General features: G+C 48.5%; 2 protein-coding genes across 33 annotated transcripts in view; one reads left to right on the top strand and one right to left on the bottom strand.

Moving 5' to 3' along the window:
- Positions 1 to 280: 280 nt before the first annotated feature.
- Positions 281 to 7801, top strand: gldn (gliomedin). Of its 29 annotated transcripts, none has more exons than XM_049030707.1 (12): positions 297 to 769; positions 2965 to 3016; positions 3219 to 3236; positions 3430 to 3501; positions 4068 to 4157; positions 4230 to 4265; positions 4374 to 4445; positions 4653 to 4739; positions 5197 to 5274; positions 5362 to 5487; positions 5571 to 5721; positions 5825 to 7801. In XM_049030707.1, exons 1-12 carry the CDS (start codon positions 398 to 400, stop codon positions 6288 to 6290), a joined length of 1620 nt encoding a protein of 539 aa, XP_048886664.1. In that variant the 5' UTR covers positions 297 to 397; the 3' UTR covers positions 6291 to 7801. The 29 variants fall into 29 exon arrangements, with proteins under 29 accessions (XP_048886635.1, XP_048886664.1, XP_048886661.1 ...); XM_049030704.1 differs by having other exon boundaries at positions 4230 to 4301; XM_049030701.1 differs by lacking the exon at positions 4230 to 4265 and adding an exon at positions 4194 to 4229 and having other exon boundaries at positions 4338 to 4445.
- dmxl2 (Dmx-like 2) overlaps positions 7311 to 23168 on the bottom strand; it is a 29891-nt gene continuing 14033 nt past the window's right edge. The window contains exons 19-45 of one of the 4 annotated variants that reach the window (XM_049030673.1): positions 22886 to 22996; positions 22430 to 22599; positions 22209 to 22306; positions 21943 to 22108; positions 21564 to 21828; positions 20159 to 21231; positions 19743 to 19934; positions 19529 to 19605; positions 19015 to 19145; positions 18491 to 18739; positions 16934 to 16975; positions 15854 to 16038; positions 15610 to 15740; positions 15402 to 15487; positions 15045 to 15246; positions 14827 to 14944; positions 14014 to 14079; positions 13370 to 13456; positions 12837 to 12958; positions 12608 to 12746; positions 11776 to 11836; positions 11289 to 11416; positions 10293 to 10370; positions 10066 to 10157; positions 9919 to 9971; positions 9354 to 9571; positions 7311 to 8890 (exon numbers count right to left, since the gene is read on the bottom strand). In XM_049030673.1, the coding sequence (XP_048886630.1) occupies positions 8681 to 8890; positions 9354 to 9571; positions 9919 to 9971; positions 10066 to 10157; positions 10293 to 10370; positions 11289 to 11416; positions 11776 to 11836; positions 12608 to 12746; positions 12837 to 12958; positions 13370 to 13456; positions 14014 to 14079; positions 14827 to 14944; positions 15045 to 15246; positions 15402 to 15487; positions 15610 to 15740; positions 15854 to 16038; positions 16934 to 16975; positions 18491 to 18739; positions 19015 to 19145; positions 19529 to 19605; positions 19743 to 19934; positions 20159 to 21231; positions 21564 to 21828; positions 21943 to 22108; positions 22209 to 22306; positions 22430 to 22599; positions 22886 to 22996 (4550 nt within the window). In that variant the 3' untranslated portion in view covers positions 7311 to 8680. The remainder of the gene's footprint in view (positions 8891 to 9353; positions 9572 to 9918; positions 9972 to 10065; positions 10158 to 10292; positions 10371 to 11288; positions 11417 to 11775; positions 11837 to 12607; positions 12747 to 12836; positions 12959 to 13369; positions 13457 to 14013; positions 14080 to 14826; positions 14945 to 15044; positions 15247 to 15401; positions 15488 to 15609; positions 15741 to 15853; positions 16039 to 16933; positions 16976 to 18490; positions 18740 to 19014; positions 19146 to 19528; positions 19606 to 19742; positions 19935 to 20158; positions 21232 to 21563; positions 21829 to 21942; positions 22109 to 22208; positions 22307 to 22429; positions 22600 to 22885; positions 22997 to 23168) is intronic. The other 3 variants (XM_049030676.1, XM_049030674.1, XM_049030677.1) reach the window with 3 other exon arrangements.

Raw genomic sequence — 23168 nt, 5'->3', positions numbered from 1 at the left:
GATTACGCATCTGAATAAATATGATAAAAATGAAACAGCATGAAACCAGTACATTCTGGTTTTGAGGCAGCAGCCGGCAGACTGAGGTTGACGCTGTTCTCCTGGGACCCCTCCTGAAGGAGAGCTTGTTACTCCGCTTATGACCACCGTCCAACAAACCGCCACTGCCCCCCCCCCCCCTTCCCCACCCACTTAACTTCCTCCATCTCAGCTGTATTGTAAATGTGTGTGACGTTGCAGGCAGTCCGCCACTCGGTCTGCTTTGCGCAACAGTGAGTTTTGCGTGACCTTTCCAGGGAACAACGGGCATATTTAGCAGGCCGTGCTGCCGTCGCCCATAAAGGAATCCCTTCCGGCTTTGGCCCTGCACACAGTGCTGCGCTGCTGCTTGGACGGCATGCTGAAGCTGGGATCGGGAACATGGCGATGGCGGGGGGCGGGGGGCGCCCCTGCGCTCTCCAATGGCCTGTGGGCCCTGCTGTTCGGGGTGAGCGTCCTGACCGCTCTCAACTCGGCAGGCCTGATACTGCTGCTCCTCCAGCACGCCCAGCTGTCCGAGCGCCTGGCACAGACGGACGTCCGCCTGCGGGAGCTCCTGGGGGAGCCGGTGGCGCCGCTGCCCGCTGGGGTGACCAGTGACCCTGAGCAGCTCATCGCGCATTCCCAGTACTCCCGTGACAAGAGGAGCCAGGACGACGGGCCTCCAGCGGGCACCCAGAGGGGCGAGCAGCAGGAGATGATGATGATGATGACCTACTCCATGGTGCCGGTGAGAACGCTACAACTCAAAAGAATTAATGCCACACGTAGAGACGAATAATGGAATGCCACTTTGGCAGTTTTAATACTTTACATCGGGAATATTATATAAATTTGCATAAAATTTACGTAGGTTTCAGGCCCCACTGTAACACCGACCAAGATCAGGAGTTAGACGATGTTTAAACAAATGAAAGGTTTTTGTACCTTAATGTGATGAAAACATACAGTGTTTGAGTGATGCAATCAGCCTGCATCTTACGCAGTTTTTAGTGCAGTTTTGAACAGTTGTGGTTGTATTCTGTACCGTATTGTACTTTACATGTACAATGTTTTTTGTAATTTCTCCCTTAAAATACAAAAACTACTGTACCGTTCTTGCACAGAATTTACATCGTATAGGTGCAGTTCTGTAATCTAGATATGATTTAAAGTATACAAAAGGCTGGGAGTAAGTGTATACAGAGTAACCAGACATCTTTTGTATAACGTTCTTGAACGGTTTTTGAATATCACAGTGGGCTGTGGAACCAATGAATAGAGTGAGATGTGGGAGTACAGTATTATCTGGTTTCAATGGTTCTTTAGTATGAGTTTGTTATGAATGAAATATGTCCACACATTTAAATTCATAGCCATTTTGTTCATAGGGCAGTGTTACTGGTATCTATAATTCATGCATCCTTTTTTATTGCATAAATGTCATCAATATTAATTGTCATTCAATATGTCAGTCATTAACGGTCTTACAGCATGACGCATTAAGAGTTACATGGGCCTTTGACGTCAGTGTCTGTAGCGGTTTTTTCGATAGAGCATGTGGTCTCATCTCGGGATTTGAAGGTAGGAGTTTTGAGAAGCTGTAAACATTGCAAAAAGCCGATCTGCTTATCTCAGGAGACCATAAGGTAAACAAAAGAGGATGATCTGTACTGGAGGGATTTTGTATTTTAAGTCAGTCCTGTATTTTAATGCTACATTTAAATACAGTCCTGCTACAACGTGACTAGTGCGCTCCTGAAAAACCTTGCATTCACTAAAATCACATACTAAAATACACACATCCAATGGGAGTCATGGAATGTGAGTCTAAAACTTAGTAACTTGCGGCAAACAAAATCAATGTGTATATATATATATATGTGTATATATATATATATATATATATACAGTACAGGCCAAAAGTTTGGACACACCTTCTCATTTAATGTGTTGTCTTCATTTTCATGACCAATTGGTAGATTCTCACTGAAGGCATCAAAACTATGAATGAACACATGTGGAGTTATGTACTTAACAAAATAATGTGACATAACTGAAAACATGTTTTATATTCTAGTTTCTTCAAAATAGCCACCCTTTGCTCTGATTACTGCTTTGCACACTCTTGGCATTCTCTCGATGAGCTTCAAGAGGTAGTCACCTGAAATGGTTATCCAACAGTCTTGAAGGAGTTCCCAGAGGTGTTTAGCAAGTGTGCAGAAACTAGAATTTAAAATATGTTTTCAGTTATGTCACCTTTTTTTGTTAAGTACGTAACTCCACATGTGTTCATTCATAGTTTTGATGCCTTCAGTGAGAATCTACCAATGTAAATGTTCATGAAAATAACACATTTAATGAGAAGGTGTGTCCAAACTTTTGTCCTGTACTGTATATATCTTAGTGCCTGTGTGAGTGAAGTTTTTGGGCATCATATCTCATCCAACAGAGTTCAAAATTACCCGCACAAATGGACTCTTTCATCTACTACACCACATTTACACATGACAGGCATGTGGCCAAACGCAGAGCCAACATAACCAGAAGATGGAGCTGGCGTGGGCATAACCCAGGCTGACGTACAACCCACCGCAGCTCCTATGTCACAATGAGGTCGGTATGTGACAGCAGCCAATAGTGTAGAGGCTTTTATGGCCCAAATGTCTCAAGACGTCAAGATGTTGATTCAGAGGGATAAATTATTGGAGCAGGGTACTAATATGTCAGAACAAACTCGTGGTGTGATTTGACACTGGTAACAGGACTGGCTGTAGTTTTTCCCCTCCCCACCTGTAATATTTGTTGTTTTTTTAGCTGGTGTCTGTTAGTTCATGTGCATTGTTTTGAGAATCTGTCTTCGTATATTCTCAGTTACTGGGAGGTGATAAGGGTGATCAGACCAACCTTGGACAGAACTGAAACAATTCTCACCCTTTTTTGTAGGTCAGAATCTTGGTGGAGCTCTGTAACAGCACGAAAGGAATCTGCTTAACAGGTACGTCACATGACCCTAACTACCAGCAGGATAATAGCCTAGGACAGTTACTTTCCAGCTGCCTGTGATCTAAGAAATAGGACCAGGGCACGGGCCATCGTGCCGTCATGTAAACCAGCTACATTCATCTTGGTAATATCCAGCTGTGATATGATGCCTCTGACGCCGCTGCCTTTAACCAAACCTCTGCTTTCTGTCACAGGACCTCCAGGCCTCCCTGGTAAGACATAAATAAGAAAAAGCTTATCCATTATTATTTAAAGTTCATCTTCTTAACATTATTGCCGCAGCATCTGGTCCCGTGCAAAGCAATATGAAATTCTGGTGAATGTACACATCGTTTCATTTGCACAAACGAGCACGTGGACTGTGTGTGGGCACTTAAGACTTGCCTGGCTTTCATGGGATCACAGGACACAATGGAACGGACGGGTTACCGGGCCTTAAGGGGGACCCGGGAGTGCAGGGCAGGCGAGGAAAAAGAGGTGAGAGGCTTCCAAACGCAGCTACCCCGTCGGCTGTTGGTGATTCATAATGTGTATTACAGTGCCTGGTTTATTGCATCCCTTATCTTTTACAAGATCAGTTGCTGTCCAGATTAATATGCATGTGTTAAAAAAATACTCATAAAACAACATCACTTCTCAGTAATCACGAAGAACTGAAGAAGGCTGCGAGGCAGGCCTGGACGTTATTTGGTGATTGTAGATTTGACTTTGTTGTTCCTTTTCACAAGAAACTTAGTAAGAAATGTGAGAATATTCTCCCATCATGCATCCACTGTACATGCACGAAATTTTATACAAACGCCTGTTCTTGAATGTAGTTGCTAAGAAACTAACAGCCTGCAACAAAACCAAATGTTCTTCAGAAGCTCAGCTTAGAAGAGCAAATGACGTGTCGATTTGGAAATCGGGGAAATGCTTAGCGTAGTGTTTATGGGTGTGGTATGGTACCTTGGATTTAACATTTTACATTACTGGCCATAAAGATGTCCTTTGCAAAGCTCATAATATAGTGATATAAGATCTTTATTTTCCATGTCAACTAGGTGAAAAGGGGGATCTTGGAGACAAGGGAGATGTGGGAGTTCCTGGTCTTCCAGGTGAAAAAGGAGACGTGGGAGTTCCTGGTCTTCCAGGTGAAATAGGAGACGTGGGAGTTCCTGGTCCTCCAGGTGTAAAAGGAGACGTGGGAGTTCATGGTCCTCCAGGTGTAAAAGGAGACTTGGGAGTTCCTGGTCCTCCAGGTGTAAAAGGAGAAGTGGGAGTTCCTGGTCCTCCAGGTGTAAAAGGAGAAGTGGGAGTTCCTGGTCCTCCAGGTGTAAAAGGAGAAGTGGGAGTTCCTGGTCCTCCAGGTGTAAAAGGAGACTTGGGAGTTCCTGGTCCTCCAGGTGAAAAAGGACACGTGGGAGTTCCAGGTCCTCCAGGTAAAAAAGGACAGAGTTTTACTGTTGTTATAGAAGGTCGGAGGACAGCAGTTACAGTGCACATTGTGGAATATTTTATATCAAAGCATTTTTTTCAATAATTTGTTCAAAACTGAACATTTTCAACAAATATTTATCAAACATCCGTGCAGGGGTGAAGATGGTTTGGATTTGCATTATAGGTTTGTGCGTTTTGTTTTTCCTAAGGTCCCCCTGGTACTGATGGTCCTCTGGGAATTCCGGGTCCTCCTGGGCCTTCTGCTCCCCCTAGAGTAGCAAGGAGCAAAAATCAGGGTGAGACTGGGCAACATGACAATTTAATAACTCCAGTTAGCCTCAGCATGTTTTTAGGATGGGGTAGAGAAATGGGGGTATATGTGCAGGTTGGGATCTGAACCCAAGTCCCAGATGTGTGAGACAGCAGTGCTAACCACTACACTACCAGGCCTCCCCACTGCAGAAATTCCCATAGATTTTCTTTTCCAGGGGTGATATGTGTGAACCCAATTTCCTCTTGGTTTTATACTTTCTCTTCTAGTTCAGTGCTTGCTTGAATAGCTTAGTGGGCTAAACCTCTCTACCTGTGATTAGAAGGTTGTTGGTTCAAGCCTGGCCTTGGTATTTTGGGGGTGGTGGTGGTGTCTATTAGGGGGAAAGTGGCTTGAACCTGGGTCCCAAGGATGTAAGCACTACACCACCAGGCCACCTCCCCACACCCTCCCACAGTAATTCTCATGGATTTCTGTTCCAGGGGTGGTACTTGCCAACCCAAATGATGACACCTTGGCGGAAAGAATGGCAAAGACGGACACAATTTTAACGAAAACTGGTAACATGTCCTGTGTGTTGCATAGTTTCTCTGTCAATTCAATGAATGTTCACTTAGTAAAATGCATCATTTGTTTCAATCCTGCAGAGAACATAATAAAAGCTTTACTTGGCCCTACAAATGTCACTAAAATGGAGAGTACATTTGGAACATGGATGCAAGACACGGCAATGGAAAACGACCCTCGCATTTGGGTGGTTGAACATTTCTCTGGTACGTGTCTCATCGCTTTGTTTTGAAACTGGTTTGCTTTGCACCAAGTGTGAGTGAGTTTGCTTAAATCCGCCCTCTTCTAGGCCGAACAGTGAAGGAATACAAGAACATGGAATCATTCCAGAATGGAAGCGCCAACAGCATCGACGTCAAGAAGTTCTTCCAGGGCTGTGGTCATGCTGTTCACAATGGGTCCTTCTACTACCATATAGCTGGAACCTTCAAGGTTGCGAAGTAAGTACAGGGGTCATCAGCTAAAAAATTAGTAAAATTAAGCTAGTAAAATTAACAGATAACTCTCATTTGCCATCTATGGTTATTCTGTGTTATTTTACAGATTCAATTTGCAAACCCAACAGTTACATACATTGGCCATTGAGAAAGCCCTGTACCACAACTTGATCTATTTCCTCCACAACTCTAAGACGTACTTCAAGTTAGCTGTGGATGAACACGGCCTGTGGCTCATATTTGCTTCTAGCGTAGATGAAAACATTATCGTTGCTCAGCTGGAGGAGACCACCTTCTCGATCACCACCTATATCAATGCCTCCTACCCAAGGACAAAGGCTGGTAATGCCTTCATCGCCCGTGGGGTGCTCTACATCACCGATGCAAAAGACGCGAAAATCACGTATGCATTCGATCTGTTTAAACGGGAACCCCTCAGCGTGAGCGTCGAATTTCGGGCGCCTACTGGCATCCTGACCATGGTGTCCTACAGTCCGAAGAACCAAACTCTCTACGTTTGGGACAATGGTTACGTGCAAACTTATGATGTAGTTTTTCTGTCTGATGATTAGGTTTTTTTGCAGGGTCATAGATAAATATTTCTCAAGCTTCAATAGAACTTTTGTGCAAAATACAGCTACAGCAGGAAGAATTTTTTTAAAATTTTTTAACCATTTCTTGCCTAAGTGTTAATGTCTGTGGAAGAACAGGAATGAGCCCAGGGTCAAGAACATCAGTGCTGCTCATTTATCCAAACATCCAGCTCCGACGAAAAGCCACTCGTGGCTGTGTGAACATGTACAGCGTGCAGACAGGATCAAGCATTTCATTTAATGGGCGGCTAAACATCAGAATCACTAAACTGTGGTCCGAGTGATTTAACATGTGGTGTAACTGATACCATACATGGCGGTTCCAGTCATCCTGGTACTTTCACACACATCAGTATGCAGGGGTTTACAGACAAGCACCCGCTCAGGGGCAGCTCTGCAGGCGAAAACACTTAAGTGAGAAGTCAAAGGACATTAGCCACGCTTGCTAAAGCTAACAGGCTATAAACACACGCAACAGCTCAGTACAATAGTGAAGAGCGAGCTCACTTACTGTTGTCCCAGAGACAAAAGACGGGTCGTACTTGGACTATGTCGTTATATTTAATAAAACAGCTGCCCCATGCGTTTGTACTTTTTACCAGTGAAAGGAAACAAGCATAATTTAAAAATTGGATTTAGGTGGTAATATGTACATAGACCTGCATCATGGCGCACTGGGTGACCATCATGGCGCACTGGGTGACCATCATGGCGCACTGGGTGACCATCATGGCGCACTGGGTGTCCACTGTCTGTGGCCGGGAATCAAAATAATGACCTAAAGACTCAATGCTTCAGGAACAAAATCAGTGACTAAGAGCCGATGACTGAAATTTCCCGCCTTAGCAATCATCACTCAGTTTATAATTAAAATTACTCAAAAGAAACTTGTGTGGGACGGGAAGATCTCCAAAACGTCAGCTGGGTTCCTCAAGCCTGTCAGCATGTCTGTCTTTCTACAAGGTGGAGAAAAAAAAAGACCTAAAGTACAAAATTAGCTTCATGAGATAAAAAGAATTTATTCAACTTACAAAGGTAAAACATTTATGGTGATAGAACTACCAGCAGGTTCAGAGACCACTGAGGTCCTCCCGACTTTCGTGCGATTCTTCCCCATGGGCGAGAGCAGTAGGAGGTCAAGGTGCACGACACAGACAGGAAGGGAGAGAACATTTTGGTTGAACAATTAAACACAGCTTGGGCCACGGCTTCCAACAGTCCTCGACAAACACAAACCTGTTCAACAAGTACCATACATTTAACCAAAAAGTACAACTAGTTCAGCTGGTATGATACAAATAAAAATAAAGAAAATGCTTTAATGTTTGTACAAGCTGTCTTGGTACTTTATATATATTTATATATGTATATTAAAACTATTTCAAATTATTTACTACTTGGCCTAAGAGAGCCAGACATTCATTTGCAAATGTAACAGTTTCTGCTGTAATAGTTTGCATTTTTAAATAAAGTTTTATAATGTCCCAAGATTTGAGTGCAAAGGTTCCTTCGTTATGGATAAATTAAAAATAAAAATAAAAAAGCCATCCAGCCTACATATTGTTGCGCTGTCCCACTTAGCTATGCAACACACAGCATATCCAAATAAGTTAAACATAAACAGTGGAAGGAAATGAACCAGAGGAAAGAGGGAAAAAAAAAAAAAATCTATTGCAGCAAAATGAACACAAACGTGTCTCTCTTGTTGCCTTTGAAACATAGGAGGCAGACTTACAGTAGAGGGCGCTCTTACAAAGCAGCGCCGCTCGCCTGGGAGCCCCATGACAGCAGCTCTGGTAGTGCAGGAACACGACAGTCTCTAGATTAGAACCACCGGCTACTCCACAGGGGTAAAGGGGTCACATGTCATTTTCCCCCCCCTCTAAACTCTGAAGCCTGAGCAGCAAATAAATACATAATAAATAAAAACGAAATAAAATGAAGATCCGACAACTCGATTCACACTGGAAACCACTGAACAGAACCACAGTGCCGGTAACAGACGCTGTGGGCACAAAATGACAGATACACACTTTTTTTTTTACATTTTTGCTTGGAGTACATTTACAGCACTATCAATAACCTGCGATTGCACCGCATTTACAATTACAGTACATGCATAGCTGTCCTATGAATACACTCTATGAGAGATTGGAACAAATTCAGCTTTTAATTTTTTATTTTTACTGCAGCAATTCCTCTTTAAAATCAAGTGTAATAGCCTCAGTGTTTAGGCTGTGGGGAAAAAACACTTAGTGTGAGCTTCACTTTGTTACGATCCGCAGGCGATAAGACATCACAGCTGCAGAATGTGTCTTTTTCCAGGTTTTACCCCATTAGACTCCTGTCATTGTCACTTTGTTTGCAATTTACAAGATATCAAATATACTAGCCGGGATGTTGTATCGGTCTGGCAGCACGCGCATCTTCAGCGTGCCGTCAGCGCCGCAGGTGAAGATGCGGTTGCCGGGACTCGTCTCGATCTTCATGACGCCGGCCCCGATGTTGCGGAAGATGGACTGCTTGGCGTGTTCCGTGCTGAAGGAGTGAAGCAGCCCGTGACCCGTCAACTTCCACACCTGGCCGTGCAGAGGGAGGGGAGCGATGAGATGCTAGAGAATCGTAAACACACGCACGCACACGCTCACACGCGCACACGCACGCACGTTTGCATTCATATCTCAGTGGGGACTGTTCATTCACTTCTTTGGGAAAAACTCCAATTCCAACTATGATAATCGCAAACCAGCCCTAACCTTAATCATAAGTAACCAAACAAAAGACAAGACCTTTGGCATTTTTTGTTTTTTGATGGCAGTCACTGATTTTTAGAGAACTGTGGTTTTCCTTATGGGGACTAGAAAGATGGTCCCCACGATGAAAAAATAGGTTTTTATCACATTGTGGGGACATTTGGTCCCCACAATGTAAGGTATACCTGGACCACACTCTCACACACAGACACACAGACACTTGAGGAGAGAGAATTCTGAACAATGCAGAGAGTCACGCCTCTCCTCAGACACGGATCTCTGGACGAACCTTCATGTTGCCCTCCGCCGACCCCGTGACAAAGTAGTCCTCGGTGGCATCCATGGCCAGGGCCTTGATGGCCGAGTCGTGGGCCTGGAAGGTGTGGAGCAGATGCCTCTGCCGGATGTCGAAGATGCAGATAAAGCCCTTCCGTCCGCCGGAAATGATGAGCTGCTGCTTGGAGGCGTACTGCAGGACTGTGGCGCCGTTCTCGTGACAGGGGAATGCTGGGTAGCAGGCAAAGCGGACTCAGCCATTTTCACGTAGATAGGTTTTGGGCTAAAATGGAGGGCGTGCTAATTCCCCTGCGCTGACACTGAAGCAACTGCCTATTGTCTTCTTCCCCATGAAATATTTAAACTGACCTCCACTCCCAAACCCAAATTAAGGCCCCATTCCTGCTCCAATTACAGCGTCAAATGGCTCTTTTCCCTCACACACCTGCAGCATTATCCACACGGGCATCGCATTTTGCCAAACGTAGCAGGACACTGTCAATGCATTTGAAGTCGGGCCACTTTTACATTAATACGGGTCTAATTCTTGCTGGCTGAAGATCTACCTGTGCACTTACCGTGGATCAAGGAATTACTGGGCGAGATAAGAGTATCCCACAAGCACACGTTTCTGTTGGGGGGAAAAAATAAGAAACTAAGAATGGCATCCAGTTCAATGCAAGTCCACACAATACAGAATCAAACAGAAGGAAACATGTGATCACCTGTTGTCGTTGGATTGGCCGGCGGTGGCAATGAGGCTGGATGAGGTTATAAAGGCGAAGTCACCACAGGCTTTGGAGTGGCACTGCCAGGTCTGTGCGCATGGAGAAGAGGAACATTAGGGACTGGGTGAGGCACACACTCAATTATTAACACTGTACTTAGTCCGTCCTAAACACTGGACTATGAATCCCTAAGAATTTCTCTTCATCTTTTTTGCACGACTTACCAAATAAGGTTTGGGATTTGAAGACGTCTGGTTGACTTGCCAAAGACTCAGACACCCTTCGCCATCTGCGACTCCACACTGGAGAGATGATTTTACTTAATAAAACAGGACAACATTTCGACAGGTAGCCGTAGCCGTCGGGGAATCAGATTAATGGCGCGATAAGATGTTGAGTGAGCAGTAATTCACATGAGGGCTCCTACTTCTGGGACAGGAAGGTAGTTTGAGGTCTTCATTACAGCTCGCAGCACTTGACTGAAATAATGGTTAATCTGATTCAATAAATGTAAGTCTCTCAAAGGCAATGACGTCAGACGTAGAAAGGGGACTGCAAAACCTTCCAAGCTGAACCTCCCCCCCAGGATTGTGGGCGAACTCTTCCCCCAACAAATGACACAACTATTCATCAGCTCAAAGGGAACAAAGTAAATACAATTTTGTTCCTTTCAGCCAGACCTGAATGACATCTGTGTGAAGCAAATATGGTTGTCATTACCTGAGCTCCACAATGAACAGCACTAACAGCAAACCGCTGCTATTCACCGGATATGATACAAGACCCAGCCCCAGTGGCAAAAAACAAACCCAGTGCATTATGGGCACCCCAAGGCCTCCACAACAAGCCACACCCCCTCCCTCCCAATCACTTCATTCCCGACAGCACCGAACCCAGAAGGTGCCGCCAACACCATCTCTACATCATACAACCAAACAGCCCTGCGCTCGACACACTTCACGGCTAACTAAATCCGGCCAAGTGAGTCACCAGATTCTCAGCAGATCATGCACACTGTGGGCACGTCGGCCATAATTATGATGTCAATTATGTAACGGATATGCATCACCACACTTGAAACACGGACATAAAATAGGAAATAAAATGCAAATACAATTAAAAACAGGCAGACATGTAAAAGATTACAGTCAAAGTGGTAAAGTTAAGCATAGACAGACAGCCAGGGGGTGGACGTCAAATTGCTTCTCGGCGTCGCTCACCTTGTTACCCTGGGAGTTGAAGTAGAGCCGTGTGACCCTGGCGTTTCCCGCCTGCCGGAAGCACAGCAGCTGCTGGGGCCGACTCCACTCGAACATGCGCACGCTGCCATCCTGAGCGCCGGTCATGTCTGAAGGCAGGCCACAGTAAATCGGCGTCAGGCCACCAGGGGGTGCCGGTGCACTCGTTTCAGCGGATTAAACACCGGAAGCTATGGGCCTGATTTTGTATGTCAAGTACTGCGCAAAGGGAATGCAATTAAAACTGCAACATCAGAGGGAAGCACTGACCCCAGCGCCAAGCGCGATAAACAGACCAAGATATGATGAATTTTAGCTTAAAATGCCTCTGATTTTTCCGTTAAACCGTTCCCAAAAAGAATTTACCATAATACATGCAGCAGGAGACAGAGCCTTCGAAATAAAACACAGTGGTTTGACGGCCTGAGATGCCTTCTCTCGCTGGAGTCTGAGCGGGCAGCAGACTTACAGTACTGATAGATTGGGTGCGAGGTCATCCGTTTCACATTGTTCAGGTTCCTCTTCATGATCTGCAGAAAGCAAAGTGCCACCACTGAGCTTCTGTCGCAGTTACAGCAAGACCCACATTATCCTGGAACCATCAATTGCCTATTTCCCGCTTTCCTGCCACTTATTTATTTTCCAACATAATTTCCCTTTAAAGTTGGCAGACATGAATCATGGAGAAAAAACCTTGTTCCCTGTAACAGGCATCACATGCTTTACCACAGCTGTTTATTGTAACACAAGAAGGCGTGGTTTATATGAAACACCCAACAAATAATCTTAAACTTGGAACTATTTTCTTCTTCCGAACTCCACACACCAATCATGCCACTGTGCAGTGATACGACTGGTGTGTGGGATTCCCTAGAAGAAAATATCTCCTATATTAACCTGTTGACTACAAAGTCAGTGGATTATCTGGATTGTCTTGAGTAACTGGGTCATAATTTCTGGTAAGAGACACTGGTGTTGAATTATTATATGCAAGAGAAGCCCGACATTTCTACGGCCGATCTGTCTAAAACTAGGCAACTCACAGCGGATCTAACATCTACTAGTTGGGTAGAAATCACCAAAGCCCCTCTAAAGCATATCTTTTTCAGTTTTGGGGTGAACTGCCCCTTTAAGGAGGACATACAGTCTGCTAAGCCAATGCCCAAGGGGAAGAAGCTCATGGAAAGGTCAGAGCTCTGCAGTAGGGGAGTCTGACAGGGGGCTCCATCTGCTGGCTGCCTGTCTCTCGCAACGTGGGTTAGATCCCCTGGCCGGTTGGCGGCCCCTCAGGCCCCACGTACCACGCTGCCGCCGGTGCTGGTCTGGCCGCTGCCCAGCCACGGCATGGAGGAAGAGACAGGCACCTGAGCTGGGGCAAAGGGAGCCGAGCTGGCCTGGGCGATGTTGGTGTGGGAGGAGCGGTAATCCAGGTCGTCAGAGCTGAGGGCGACACAGAAGGTCCCAGAAACAGTCACAACCCCCCCACACACGTCAGTTGAGCTCTGCCTGACCCCAGGTGCCCATACAGACCTACGGGACTCTTTGTCAAACTCCTCCCCAATCCAGGTGAAGGGCTGGGCCGCCAAGAGGGTGGAGACGTCTACCTCCTGCACGTCGTGAGTGGAGGCCAGCACGATTTCATTGGTGTTGGCCTACCAAAAAGCGAAATCAAAGAGTGGCAGATTACTACCCCAACAAAATACCAAAAATGCTACCCAAACTGTCCATCAGATTCATGGTCTAACATGAGCTGGCAAAGTGGAACCGAAAAGCATGCGATTGGTCAACTGACTGCCCCATTGCCTGCTGGGAGAAGTTCTAGAGAGGCAGCCATTTTTGCCGTTTCATACCATTGACTCACAGCATACAAATTTATTTAAAAAAAAAAAAAAAAAAAAAAAAAAAAAAAGAGCATCCATAGTTTGATATTAGTACATTTAATCCTCAAAATTGTAGACTAGTACAATGAAGAACATCCAGTGAGTTTTTTGTTCTTTTTTTGTGATCAACTGACATCTGTTCATGATTTGATGCCAGTAAAGGCTGGTATGTGTGAGACTCACCTTGTTGATAGCGAACGCCATGATGATGTCAGACTCTTTGTGAATAACTTTAGCTTTGCCCCCAGGGTAGCCGAGATCTGCCTCCACCTGAAGAGAGGGGGTGCAGATCAGTCGTCCATCGCTCTGAAGGAGACACCCTGTGTATTAAACTGTACGCCCAGCAGGGAACTCTGGGAGTCCCTGCCAGGGCGCGAGGAGCACTTAAGGCAAATCGGTTGTGCTTTATTATTAGTGTTTTCTCAAGGTGTTACTGCTACAACATGAGCAGCACCGGTGAGCTACGTCTCTGAGCCCATGATCAGAAGATTGCTGGTTTTAAGCGCTGGCCTCAGCGGAACAGTCACATGTCCGTTGAGCGAGGCCCTTAACCCCCCAATACCAGGGGCGCTGCACGTTAGCTGACCCTATGCTGTGACCCCCCCCCTCCCCCCCAAGCTATGGAGAGCAAGATGGCGTTGGCAAAGAGAAGCATTCCAATGTCCCTGTACTTGCAAATGGCAAATAGAGGATTTATCGTTTATTATCTTTGTTAGGGGCTGGGAGTGGAGAGAACTCATGTTAGAAAAGGTCTGCCAGCAGTCGCCGCGGCTTGGGAGGGCATAGCGGAAAGCTGCCGGCGGGGGGCCGCAGCGGGAGCACGCTACCTTGCTGGGTTTTCGACCTCCTGTTATGCAGTTTTGTGTGAGTTGGTCCACATGGTCTTCTAAAAACTACACGACACAAACACACACACACACACACACACACAAAGACACACATATACACGCCACACAGTCACAAACGACAAAAACATGCACAAACAACGAAAAAAAAAACATCAAATGATAAAAAAGACGGTTTATCGAGGTAGAAAAGATGTAATGAATGGTCATCATTTCACACAGATGCGTCATCTTAACTGATCTCCGACCAGTTAAGATCGCTTACCGACTGAGCTAATTCCTCATGGCACATCACTTGATGGTGTCCAGATGAAATACATGCATGACATACCTTGACTTGTCAACGAAATCCGGAACAAACGAGTTAAAATACCACAACAGCGGTAGGTGTGTCGGTAGTCTTCAGCCAGACTGTTTCACAATGCGGTACCACACCAGAACAATGACAAACGCAAAACAACCAAAACCGGGGAAGTTAACAGCGACCGGAAGATACGGGAGGATTTGTTCACGTCAGACAAGAAAACATATTGCTGAGTTACACTCTAGAGCGGTATCTATGCAATCACTGGTGTATTTTTGGAATGTTACCCCCAATTTCACCCAAAAGCAGCAGGCCAACGAGGGGCAATGCTTACACTCACTAAGACAAGTGACAGGCATGTATGAGATTTACTGCAGTATATAGTAGCAACGGAAGATAATACAGGTATCAAGGCCAAATGCAACTTCCCCGGGATGATTATGAAAGGTGTTTCCAGGCGTGGGGGGACAGACTCAGCTCTGCCTCGTTACCTCAGTCTGCTTCCGCTTCTTGGTGAAGATGTATCGGATCAGAATCTCCTGGAGGATTTCCTGTTTGACCAAGAAGTGCCACAGACGCCTTACAGGAAACGATAAGTGGTGTTTCGTCCTGGGGAGGGCAGGGGTCACAGATAGCTGCAAATTAAACGGTTGGCGCTCTGCAAAGGGTCGGTGTAAAGCGCTGAGGGGGGTGAGAGGGGTGGACATACTTAAAAGGTGTGTTATCGGGCTCCAGCATGGCCTTGTGCCGGAGGACGGCCGGACTGCCCCCCACGCTGATGTCAGCCGGGTAGGTGTTGATGTAATTGGGTGGAGGCCCATCGAACTTATTCATCCTCTCCAGAAGCAGCTGCTCCCAGTTCTCCAGCGTCTTCAGGATCGCGTTCACCAAAGGTGACGTCACGGGCAAATCTGCACAAATGACCGCAAAGAAGCTGAAACTCAGAAATGGGCACCGGGGTAAACAAACAAGCTGCATCACGAAACCACTCTTCCATGCTGGATGGGGCCGGGGGGGGGGAGGGGGGTGTCCACTGAATCTCTGAATTACAGTGGTTGTGCAGTACCTGTGAAATCCAGGCCTGTTAGTGGGAGGAAGCTCTTGATGTTATGCAGAGCCAACTTGACCATAACCAACCGGATGAGGGCCCAACTACAGAGGAGAGCAAATCAATCCGTCACTTTGCTGCCTCCACACGTGATTCATGGGTAATGTTACCCGCCCATGAGCAACTGAGGGGAAAATGGACGGAGACAAGAGGAGACACGGCAGACCTGTATGAATTGGGATCGGAGTGTTCCGTCATCTGCGTGTTGGACAGGAAGGCGTCGTCATCTTCGTCGTCGCTGGCCACGCTTTCGTCGGAATCGTACAGAGCGCCGCTGTCGGACAGGGGCAGGAAGGGCTGCATCGGGGGGGATGATACGGACGGTTTAGTGTCGCTTAAAATAAGGAGAGCTAACGCCGCAGTGGACGTGGACAGGAAGGGCAGGGCAGGACAGGGTGACGGCCTCCTACCTTAGCCACAAAGTAATCCCACATGCTGAGCTCTGGAGGGATGAACTTCTCCCGGTAAGTGGGCCGCTCAGCCGGCACCGGAGGCGGCGTGGCGGGCGTCTCCTTGACGGGCCGACCAGGGACCAGCATCCGCATGTTGAACCTGCGCCGTTGCTTGTCCACGTCCTCCGCTGGGGGCGGGGGCACTGTGGAAACCCGTACAGGAGTGTCACAGAGCAGGGGATACTCACGGCATCACGCAGACGGAGGTGAGAACAAGATACAGATGTAATATGGGTGGCCAGAGTCCAGCTGAGCTGAGAGCCCAAGAGAAGAAAGAACCATCACAGCAGGTAAACCACACAAAACCAAGAGCAGAGAGGTCATTTCTGGCTCTCTGGTGAAAACCTGTCAATCAGAGAAGCTCTATAACATGCACTCAAGGCCTATGACTTGAGCCACAACCCCTCATGAAACAGCTGTGCTCCATCTCCCATGACACACGAGGGTGACCAACGAAGGACATGGGCCAGATTACAGGATTTAGGTCCGATCTGTCCTCCGCTCATCGATGGACCTACGTGTGCTGGAGAGGTGCGCTCTCTGCTTCGAGGACTGCAGTGAAAGCTGCAGTGGCTAATCTGACATTTTCTGTCAGACGGAGGACAAAACTGAATGATATTCAAAACTTCAGATATAGGAGTCTCACAGGGGCTCTCCTTTAGAGACAGAAGCTGCAGATTATATATTCATGTCTGCATCTTGAAGGAACAATCAGCTTGCAAGCGTGACCATTTAAAAAGGTTTTGAGAACAAAGACCTTTCGCCACGATCAGAAACCCAAGAGGAACTGGAAGGAGGAAGCACTTGCATCCCGAGTAAGACATGATCAGCAACTCCCCTGCTGAGAAGCGTGTCGGCCATGATGTGCAAGGATGAAAATTATTCAAGCATGCCACTCCAGCAGCCACCTGGCAGTGCGCAGAGAAGAACCACATTCCACTGGGATCTCGCTCCTCTTCCCGATTCACCCCACCCCTCCCCAGGCCAGGCAGACAAGACACACAGAGCAATGCACACGCAAAACGGGCATCCACAAACCTTTACGGTTATCCGGGGTCACGATGTCAGGAACCGCTGCGACTGACACAGACAAACAGAGTGACAGCTCAGCCAACGACAGCACAGGTAGGACAGAAACAAGCGGAACGGGAACAGTGCCAGTAAATCCAACAGCAAGTAGAGTGGATGGAAAAAAATTAAAAAAAAATCGCCAGAACGGCTTAAAATGCTACGCCCCTTAAATCCTCCTCAGTGTGGATGACATGCCATCCGATTTGGCACGAAGAGTGAAGTCAGCACCTCCAACAGGACAGAACGTACTTTTCATAAATATTATATGTATGACGCCCTCACGAGAGCCCAGGCTGCACCCAGTGAGATCTCATTAGGCCAACGATGGTGCTGAGCCCCCAGTGTAGGTACGTCACGTGAACAGGGGGATGGTGCCGCTGCCGCCGACCTCGCAGGAGGACAGCGCAATGCCCCCCCCCCAAGCTCTCATAGGTCATCCATCCCCTGCACTTTAAAAAGGACCCTTTGTGGTTGTAGGACACAGAGGAAGGGAACAGGACTAGCAGAAACAAGGACTGAGAAGTCAGCTTACAACCACACTGTGCGTAAAACATGAGGAATGAGAGTATAGAATCCCAGAGCAGGGTATGTTCAAAGGGATACAGAGATGTGGTAAAAGCTACAAGGCTTTAAAACCCTGACAATTTGTAAAATGCAACTTTATTCTTAAAATGTACTCAAAGTAAAATAGGCACAGACATACAGATGGATAGATCCTGGCTCTCCGCATTATTTTGTTTATCGTAACTCATCATGTGTTCAGTCACCGTAGGTACTCCTTAACACCACAAAATGATCATGGCTAGCGTTAACACTGCATGTGGTCAGGAGAAACTGGAACACAGACCAGCTCAAAGGGATGGGAGTCATCATTCACGCTACCTAGAGGAGGGGGTCTGATCTACACCCGTGTCAAGCTCTACTCTACAGTCACGGCAGAAACAGCAGGAGCTGGGAGTTGGGGGCGCGCGTACCTGAGTCAGGCTCTGCGCAATCTTCTTCCTCAGACTCCAAATTAATATTAGTGGCTGTGTTGTTGACGCATGAGAATGGTTTAAAACAAAACAAAAACAAAAATGAAAAAAAATGACACGCACAGTCACACCGACAGTTGGCACATGGGACACACACACGCAAACACATGCATTGTTCCCCCCCACTCCAAAAAAATGTGTCTCAAAAAAATCTTCTTGCGGGGAATAAAAGCAGAATCTCGTACAGAAAATGGGGAAGTCAAACGAACCGTTCCCACGGCAACCGCACTGCAAATCCGCCTGCCAGTTACTCACAGCTGGCCTGGGGTGTGACTTCCTCTGCGATGTCGGGGACATCGAGAGGCGAGGCGTGCTCGGGCTCGTGAGGCCCCGGAACAATCTGTACTCCTTCCCTACCAGCCCCCTTAGACACAGCTGTCGGAGGCAGACCAGGACCAAACTTCAGTAAGGTCCCAAGAAGCGGTTGGCGGTAGACCTTCTTGCTCTCATTGACGATGGCACACGGCGCGAGGCGAGGTAGTCACAGTACCTGGGGCGGGGTCCGGGGGCCTCTTGGGCTTGATGATGAGTTTGGCTCCGCCCCCAAAGACTGCAGCCCACATGCGGTTGTTGAGCGGGTGCGCGGCCAGGCGGAAGAGCTCGTTGGCCGAGTGCGTTCCCAGGCCGTGAATGAGCAGGCTGAGGTATACAGCCACCACCGCCTCGCAGAGCATCACGTTCAGCCGCGGCTGCTCTTCGCCCTGCGCTGATGCCAGCAGGTTGATCAGGGACGACACGCCTGCAGGGGACGAGATACAGGGTCGGAGGGCCGCAGGATTATGAGCACGGCAGTCAGCCTTTGGAAATTTCCACCAATATAAGAAGCATATTTCCAGATCAGATTACCCTCCAACAGAAGGAGGTGCCGGAGATCAATCAGTCAATCAATCTTTAAAAAAATTTGGTCTATTGGAAAAATACATGAAATAATAATATCACCAAAAACGCAGGACTTCAACCACCCACATTCCCGGTAGGAGACCTAAACCCCTACAGCGGCAGATCACCACGCACCCGGCCACTGGGCGGGGGGAGAGTTGGGTGTGGCGTGCTCCTCAATGCTCTCGGTACGAAGCCGTCGCCTGTCGCTCAGCAGCAGGCCCTGGTACACCATCCCCGTGAACTGGTTGGCCTCCGTCTGGCTGCTGCAAGGACAAACACACACACACACACACACACACACACAAACAAACAATTAGCAGAGCGCAAGAGGGTCACTCGGCGTTCCGATTTCTGAGGGTAAAGCACAAAATCTGGCAAAACAATTTCAGGATCAAGAAAAACAAATCAATACTCAACTATGGTCTGCGAGAAGCATGAATTTCCATGCATGCATGAGAGCAAAACGCGAGTGCAGGAATCTCGCAATCCTTAGAAGCCGCAATCTATTTTTAACTGGACTTTTCAGCACAATGCGGTCATATAGCAACCCGAGCAGGGCCTAACTCTCCGTCAGCCTTTGTGACATCAAACCTGGTGTCATTTCAGGCTTTGCCCCAGTAACCGCCACTGGCAGACTCGGTAGTACCTGTAACTGTGGCTGTCACACAGTGCCTGATAGACGCAGGCAGATAGGGAGGCCGCCAGGGTGTGCAGCGCATTAACCTGCAACGGTTAGCACCACAGTTAGCAAGACAGGCAAACACGCTCCATCCCCAGTCTCTCCTGCTTCCCATGCGATGCCTCCACCGTGAAGGACGGGAGGGCTGGCACGACCCCCCTGGAGAAGGGGGGAGGCTAACCCGGTCGTCGGAGACGTCGGGGTGTGGAGGCATATCCATCTGCGCCACAGTGTACAGGATGTCGTGGATGTGGTTGCAGAGGTGCAGCACGGGGTTGGCGATGACCGTCTTGGTGGGAGCAATGCTGGCCGAGAGCAGGGGCAGCGTGGTGGGCAATGGCAGGGGCGACTGTAGCTGCTTCACCGTGGTCTCCTAACACCAAGGCAAATCCAAACAGCAGTGTGAGGGTTGAGAGATGCGAGCTTGCAAGGGACAAACACCAAAGCATCAAAAGGCGGAGAACAAAAATTCATCATGATTAATCACCCAGTGACAGGGTCCTCCCAACTCGTTAAGCAAAACAACTAAATCAACTTGAGTAGAACAGCAAATCTAGCTCACAGCTAAACTGCAGGTCTTGTTAGGGTGATGCTGACCTGCTGGGACTCCTGCAGCAGGAACAAAAGCTCCATCCTGACGGAGGTGACTCCTCCGCCCTTGGCCCCGTGCAGGCTGCAGTAGCTGAGGAAGATGCGGAGCAGCGCCTGGTTCTTCTGCAGCCAGGCCTTGCGTCTCTCGGCGTGCTGCTGCTTAGCCTGCAGCCGGCGTCGCTCCAGCTGGTGGCGCTCGTAGGCGCCCGCGTCGATCCGCTCCGCCGCCTCCTCGGGCTCCACCCCCTCGCCCTCCCGCACTTTCTCCAGCTCACTGGACGCCTCGACCTTATAGTTGCAGATACGGTGCATGGCACCAATCTCCTTCTCCAGCCAGCTGTAGAGCTGGAAGCGCAGCTTGCCGCCGTCCACCTCGTAGCCTGTGGCCAGAGTCCGCAGCTCTGTCATCAGGATCTTCAGGCATGCTCGGAACTTTAGCTGCTCCGCGATAACATCCACCTCAGACTCCCCGGCTAAGTCTTCCCGCTGAAGGCTGGGGGGCCTCATCGCCTGCGTCACCTTGGACTCATCAGCGCTCTTCTCAGCCTTTGGCTTCATCATTAGGCCATCCTCATCCTCATCCTCGTCATCCTTGTCGTCCCCCCAATCCAACTGCAGACCCTTATCCTCGACCACAGCCGATGGCTGGCTCCAGTCCAGGCTAGCCGAGGTATCGAGACCGCTCCCCCAGTCTAAGCCGTGGGCTGCAGAAGCAGGCGTAGACCAGTCCTCCTCGCTGGATTTTCCGCCGTTCTCCTTGGCCTGGGCAGAGCTGACGTTCACCGTGGATGCTCCTTTACTGAGGGAGGACCCCGCCTTCTTGGTCACTTTGGGGATTTTCGAGAGCACTTCCAGGGCCAGCACAGGGCAGCCCACTTTGAAATGGGCGTTGGCTGTGGTGAAGAACAGCTTCCGCTCAATGAGGTTGATTTCATCCACGACGCTCTTCTCGGAGGTCAAGCCCACAGTGGCCACGGTGCCTTCGGGGGAGGCGAAATGGCGCCGAATCAGCAGAGGATGCGTGCGAAGGTAGTTATAGAAGCTGAAGACCACAGGGTTGCAGGACTTCACCAACACGTCTGAGAGGAGGGAGAGCAGAGGAGGTGTGAATTCTGAGTGTTGGGTAGGAATGAGAGCCAAAAAAAAAAAAGCTATAAGAGCTACAAGAAATGGTGCAAAATGTAACATGATCAGTGGAGCACAGTGTCTCATGGTGGAATCTCTAAATTGCCCATTGGGGAGGTCTGTGCCCTTGTGACGGACTGGCAGTGTCAGTGTGTCTCCTGCCCTGTTCCAGTGCTTTCTAGGATAAGCGCCAGGCTCACTGGTTCCCTATACTAGATAAGTGGTTGGAAGGTGGAAGGATGGCATTTAGTTCTCCTACGTTACATGGTGCTGAGGTGCTGCTTACCCTGGTTTTCGTCGCCCTCCTTTGGAACCTGCTCCAGCAGTGTGTCCAGGGCTCTTGTGTAGTCCTTCATGATCCAGAATGCTATGCTTCGCAGAAACGGGTCGGGGTGTAGCTTGGTGGAGGAGAACCCAGAACCATCTCTCTGGCAGCCAAGGACCCTCTCGTACAAAATGCCCTTGCAGGTTGAGGAACTCTCGAAGTCAGACTCGTACAGACGGGCTACGACCATGGCCAGCTGGATATCCTCCATCTTCTCCAGGCAAACCTAGGAGAGGCCAGAATTTGGGGCTTTCAAATGAGCCTGGTACGGCGTGTCAGGGTGCAGGACTTGCTGATAGCCCACTATTACAGGACTTCCTGGCACGCTTGCCCTTCTCACCTCAATGGCATCTTTCAGTGAGCCGGCCAGAAGGAAGAAGGCGGCGGACTGCTCGAAACGCTGCTTGCCAAGCAGTGAGAAGGCGTTCTTCAGGGCCGCCTTTCGCCACCGGTCCTCCGCAAAGTTGTGACTGAAGAACTGGGTCATCTTCTCATCGTGCTGGGACCTGGAGGGCGAGACATGGGTGTGTGACCCTCACCTGGCCGCACAGAACTAAGCAACCTGGTTGACTTTCAATTATCAGCCACACAAATTGAGGTCCATACCTGAACAAGCCCCACAAGACGGCCTTCTTCTTCATGGCCAAGTAAAAAATAGCAGCGTCCAAGGGATCGTTGTTCCGCTGGAATGCAGCCTTGCCCACCTGCAGTGCGATAACGAGGAAGTGGGCCACAGCAAAGTGTGCATTTTGCTTTACAGAATAATAGGTGAGAGAAGCAGTGAAATGGTGTGCTATGTGAGGGTGCATCAGAAGGGGGCTGCGGACCTTCTCCACCATCCTGCGCAGGGTGTTGATGTTGCGAATCCACCAGCCCACGCCCACAGCGCGCAGCTCTGACCACTGGGGGTCGCCCCTCTGCATGGCAGGGATCATGTTCAGGAGCTCCTCCTCCGCTTCCGAGTGGAAGGCCCAGGCGAAGTGGCACGTGGACAGACCTGCATACACACCCGCCCACACATACACAAGCACAGATTCAGGCTGGATGGACCCTTTTCTAAATCATGTACACTTAAAAAGACAGTTCGCCCCAAAACTGAAAAGGAGGATTTGTGGCTATCTATCCATCTAGGTTGTTCTGCTGGGAGTTACCTAGTTTTGGAGATACAGGCCATAGAAACATCGAGCTTCTCTCAAATATAACTGAATGGACTGAACGGCATTCTTTCTTTGGCGGATCGACGAACGCCAGAAAAATACATATGAAAAATCCATCTTTCCTACCTTGGTGTAGAAGCTGCATCCTGTAGAGAGGCGGGAGGGACGTCAGCAGGCAGGTGTGCAGCCGCATGGCTAACAGGTACCGCAGACCGCACTCATCCAGGGCCTCGGCGCCTGCGCGTCAAACGCATGGAAAGGGAGGCTCAGGACGACTCTTGAACCCATAACGCTGGCCGCCTCCCCAGGGTCAAACCCAATCTCCGGTCGTATTGGACCAGAGTCCTAATCGCTGCTACAAATCACCTCATTCAGCAAACGAAGCACTGGGTTTGTACCGAGATAGCAG

The sequence above is a fragment of the Brienomyrus brachyistius genome, chromosome 11 (genome assembly GCF_023856365.1).
Source record: "Brienomyrus brachyistius isolate T26 chromosome 11, BBRACH_0.4, whole genome shotgun sequence".
NCBI lineage: Eukaryota > Metazoa > Chordata > Actinopteri > Osteoglossiformes > Mormyridae > Brienomyrus > Brienomyrus brachyistius.
This window is presented reverse-complemented; position numbering and strand designations above follow the sequence as displayed.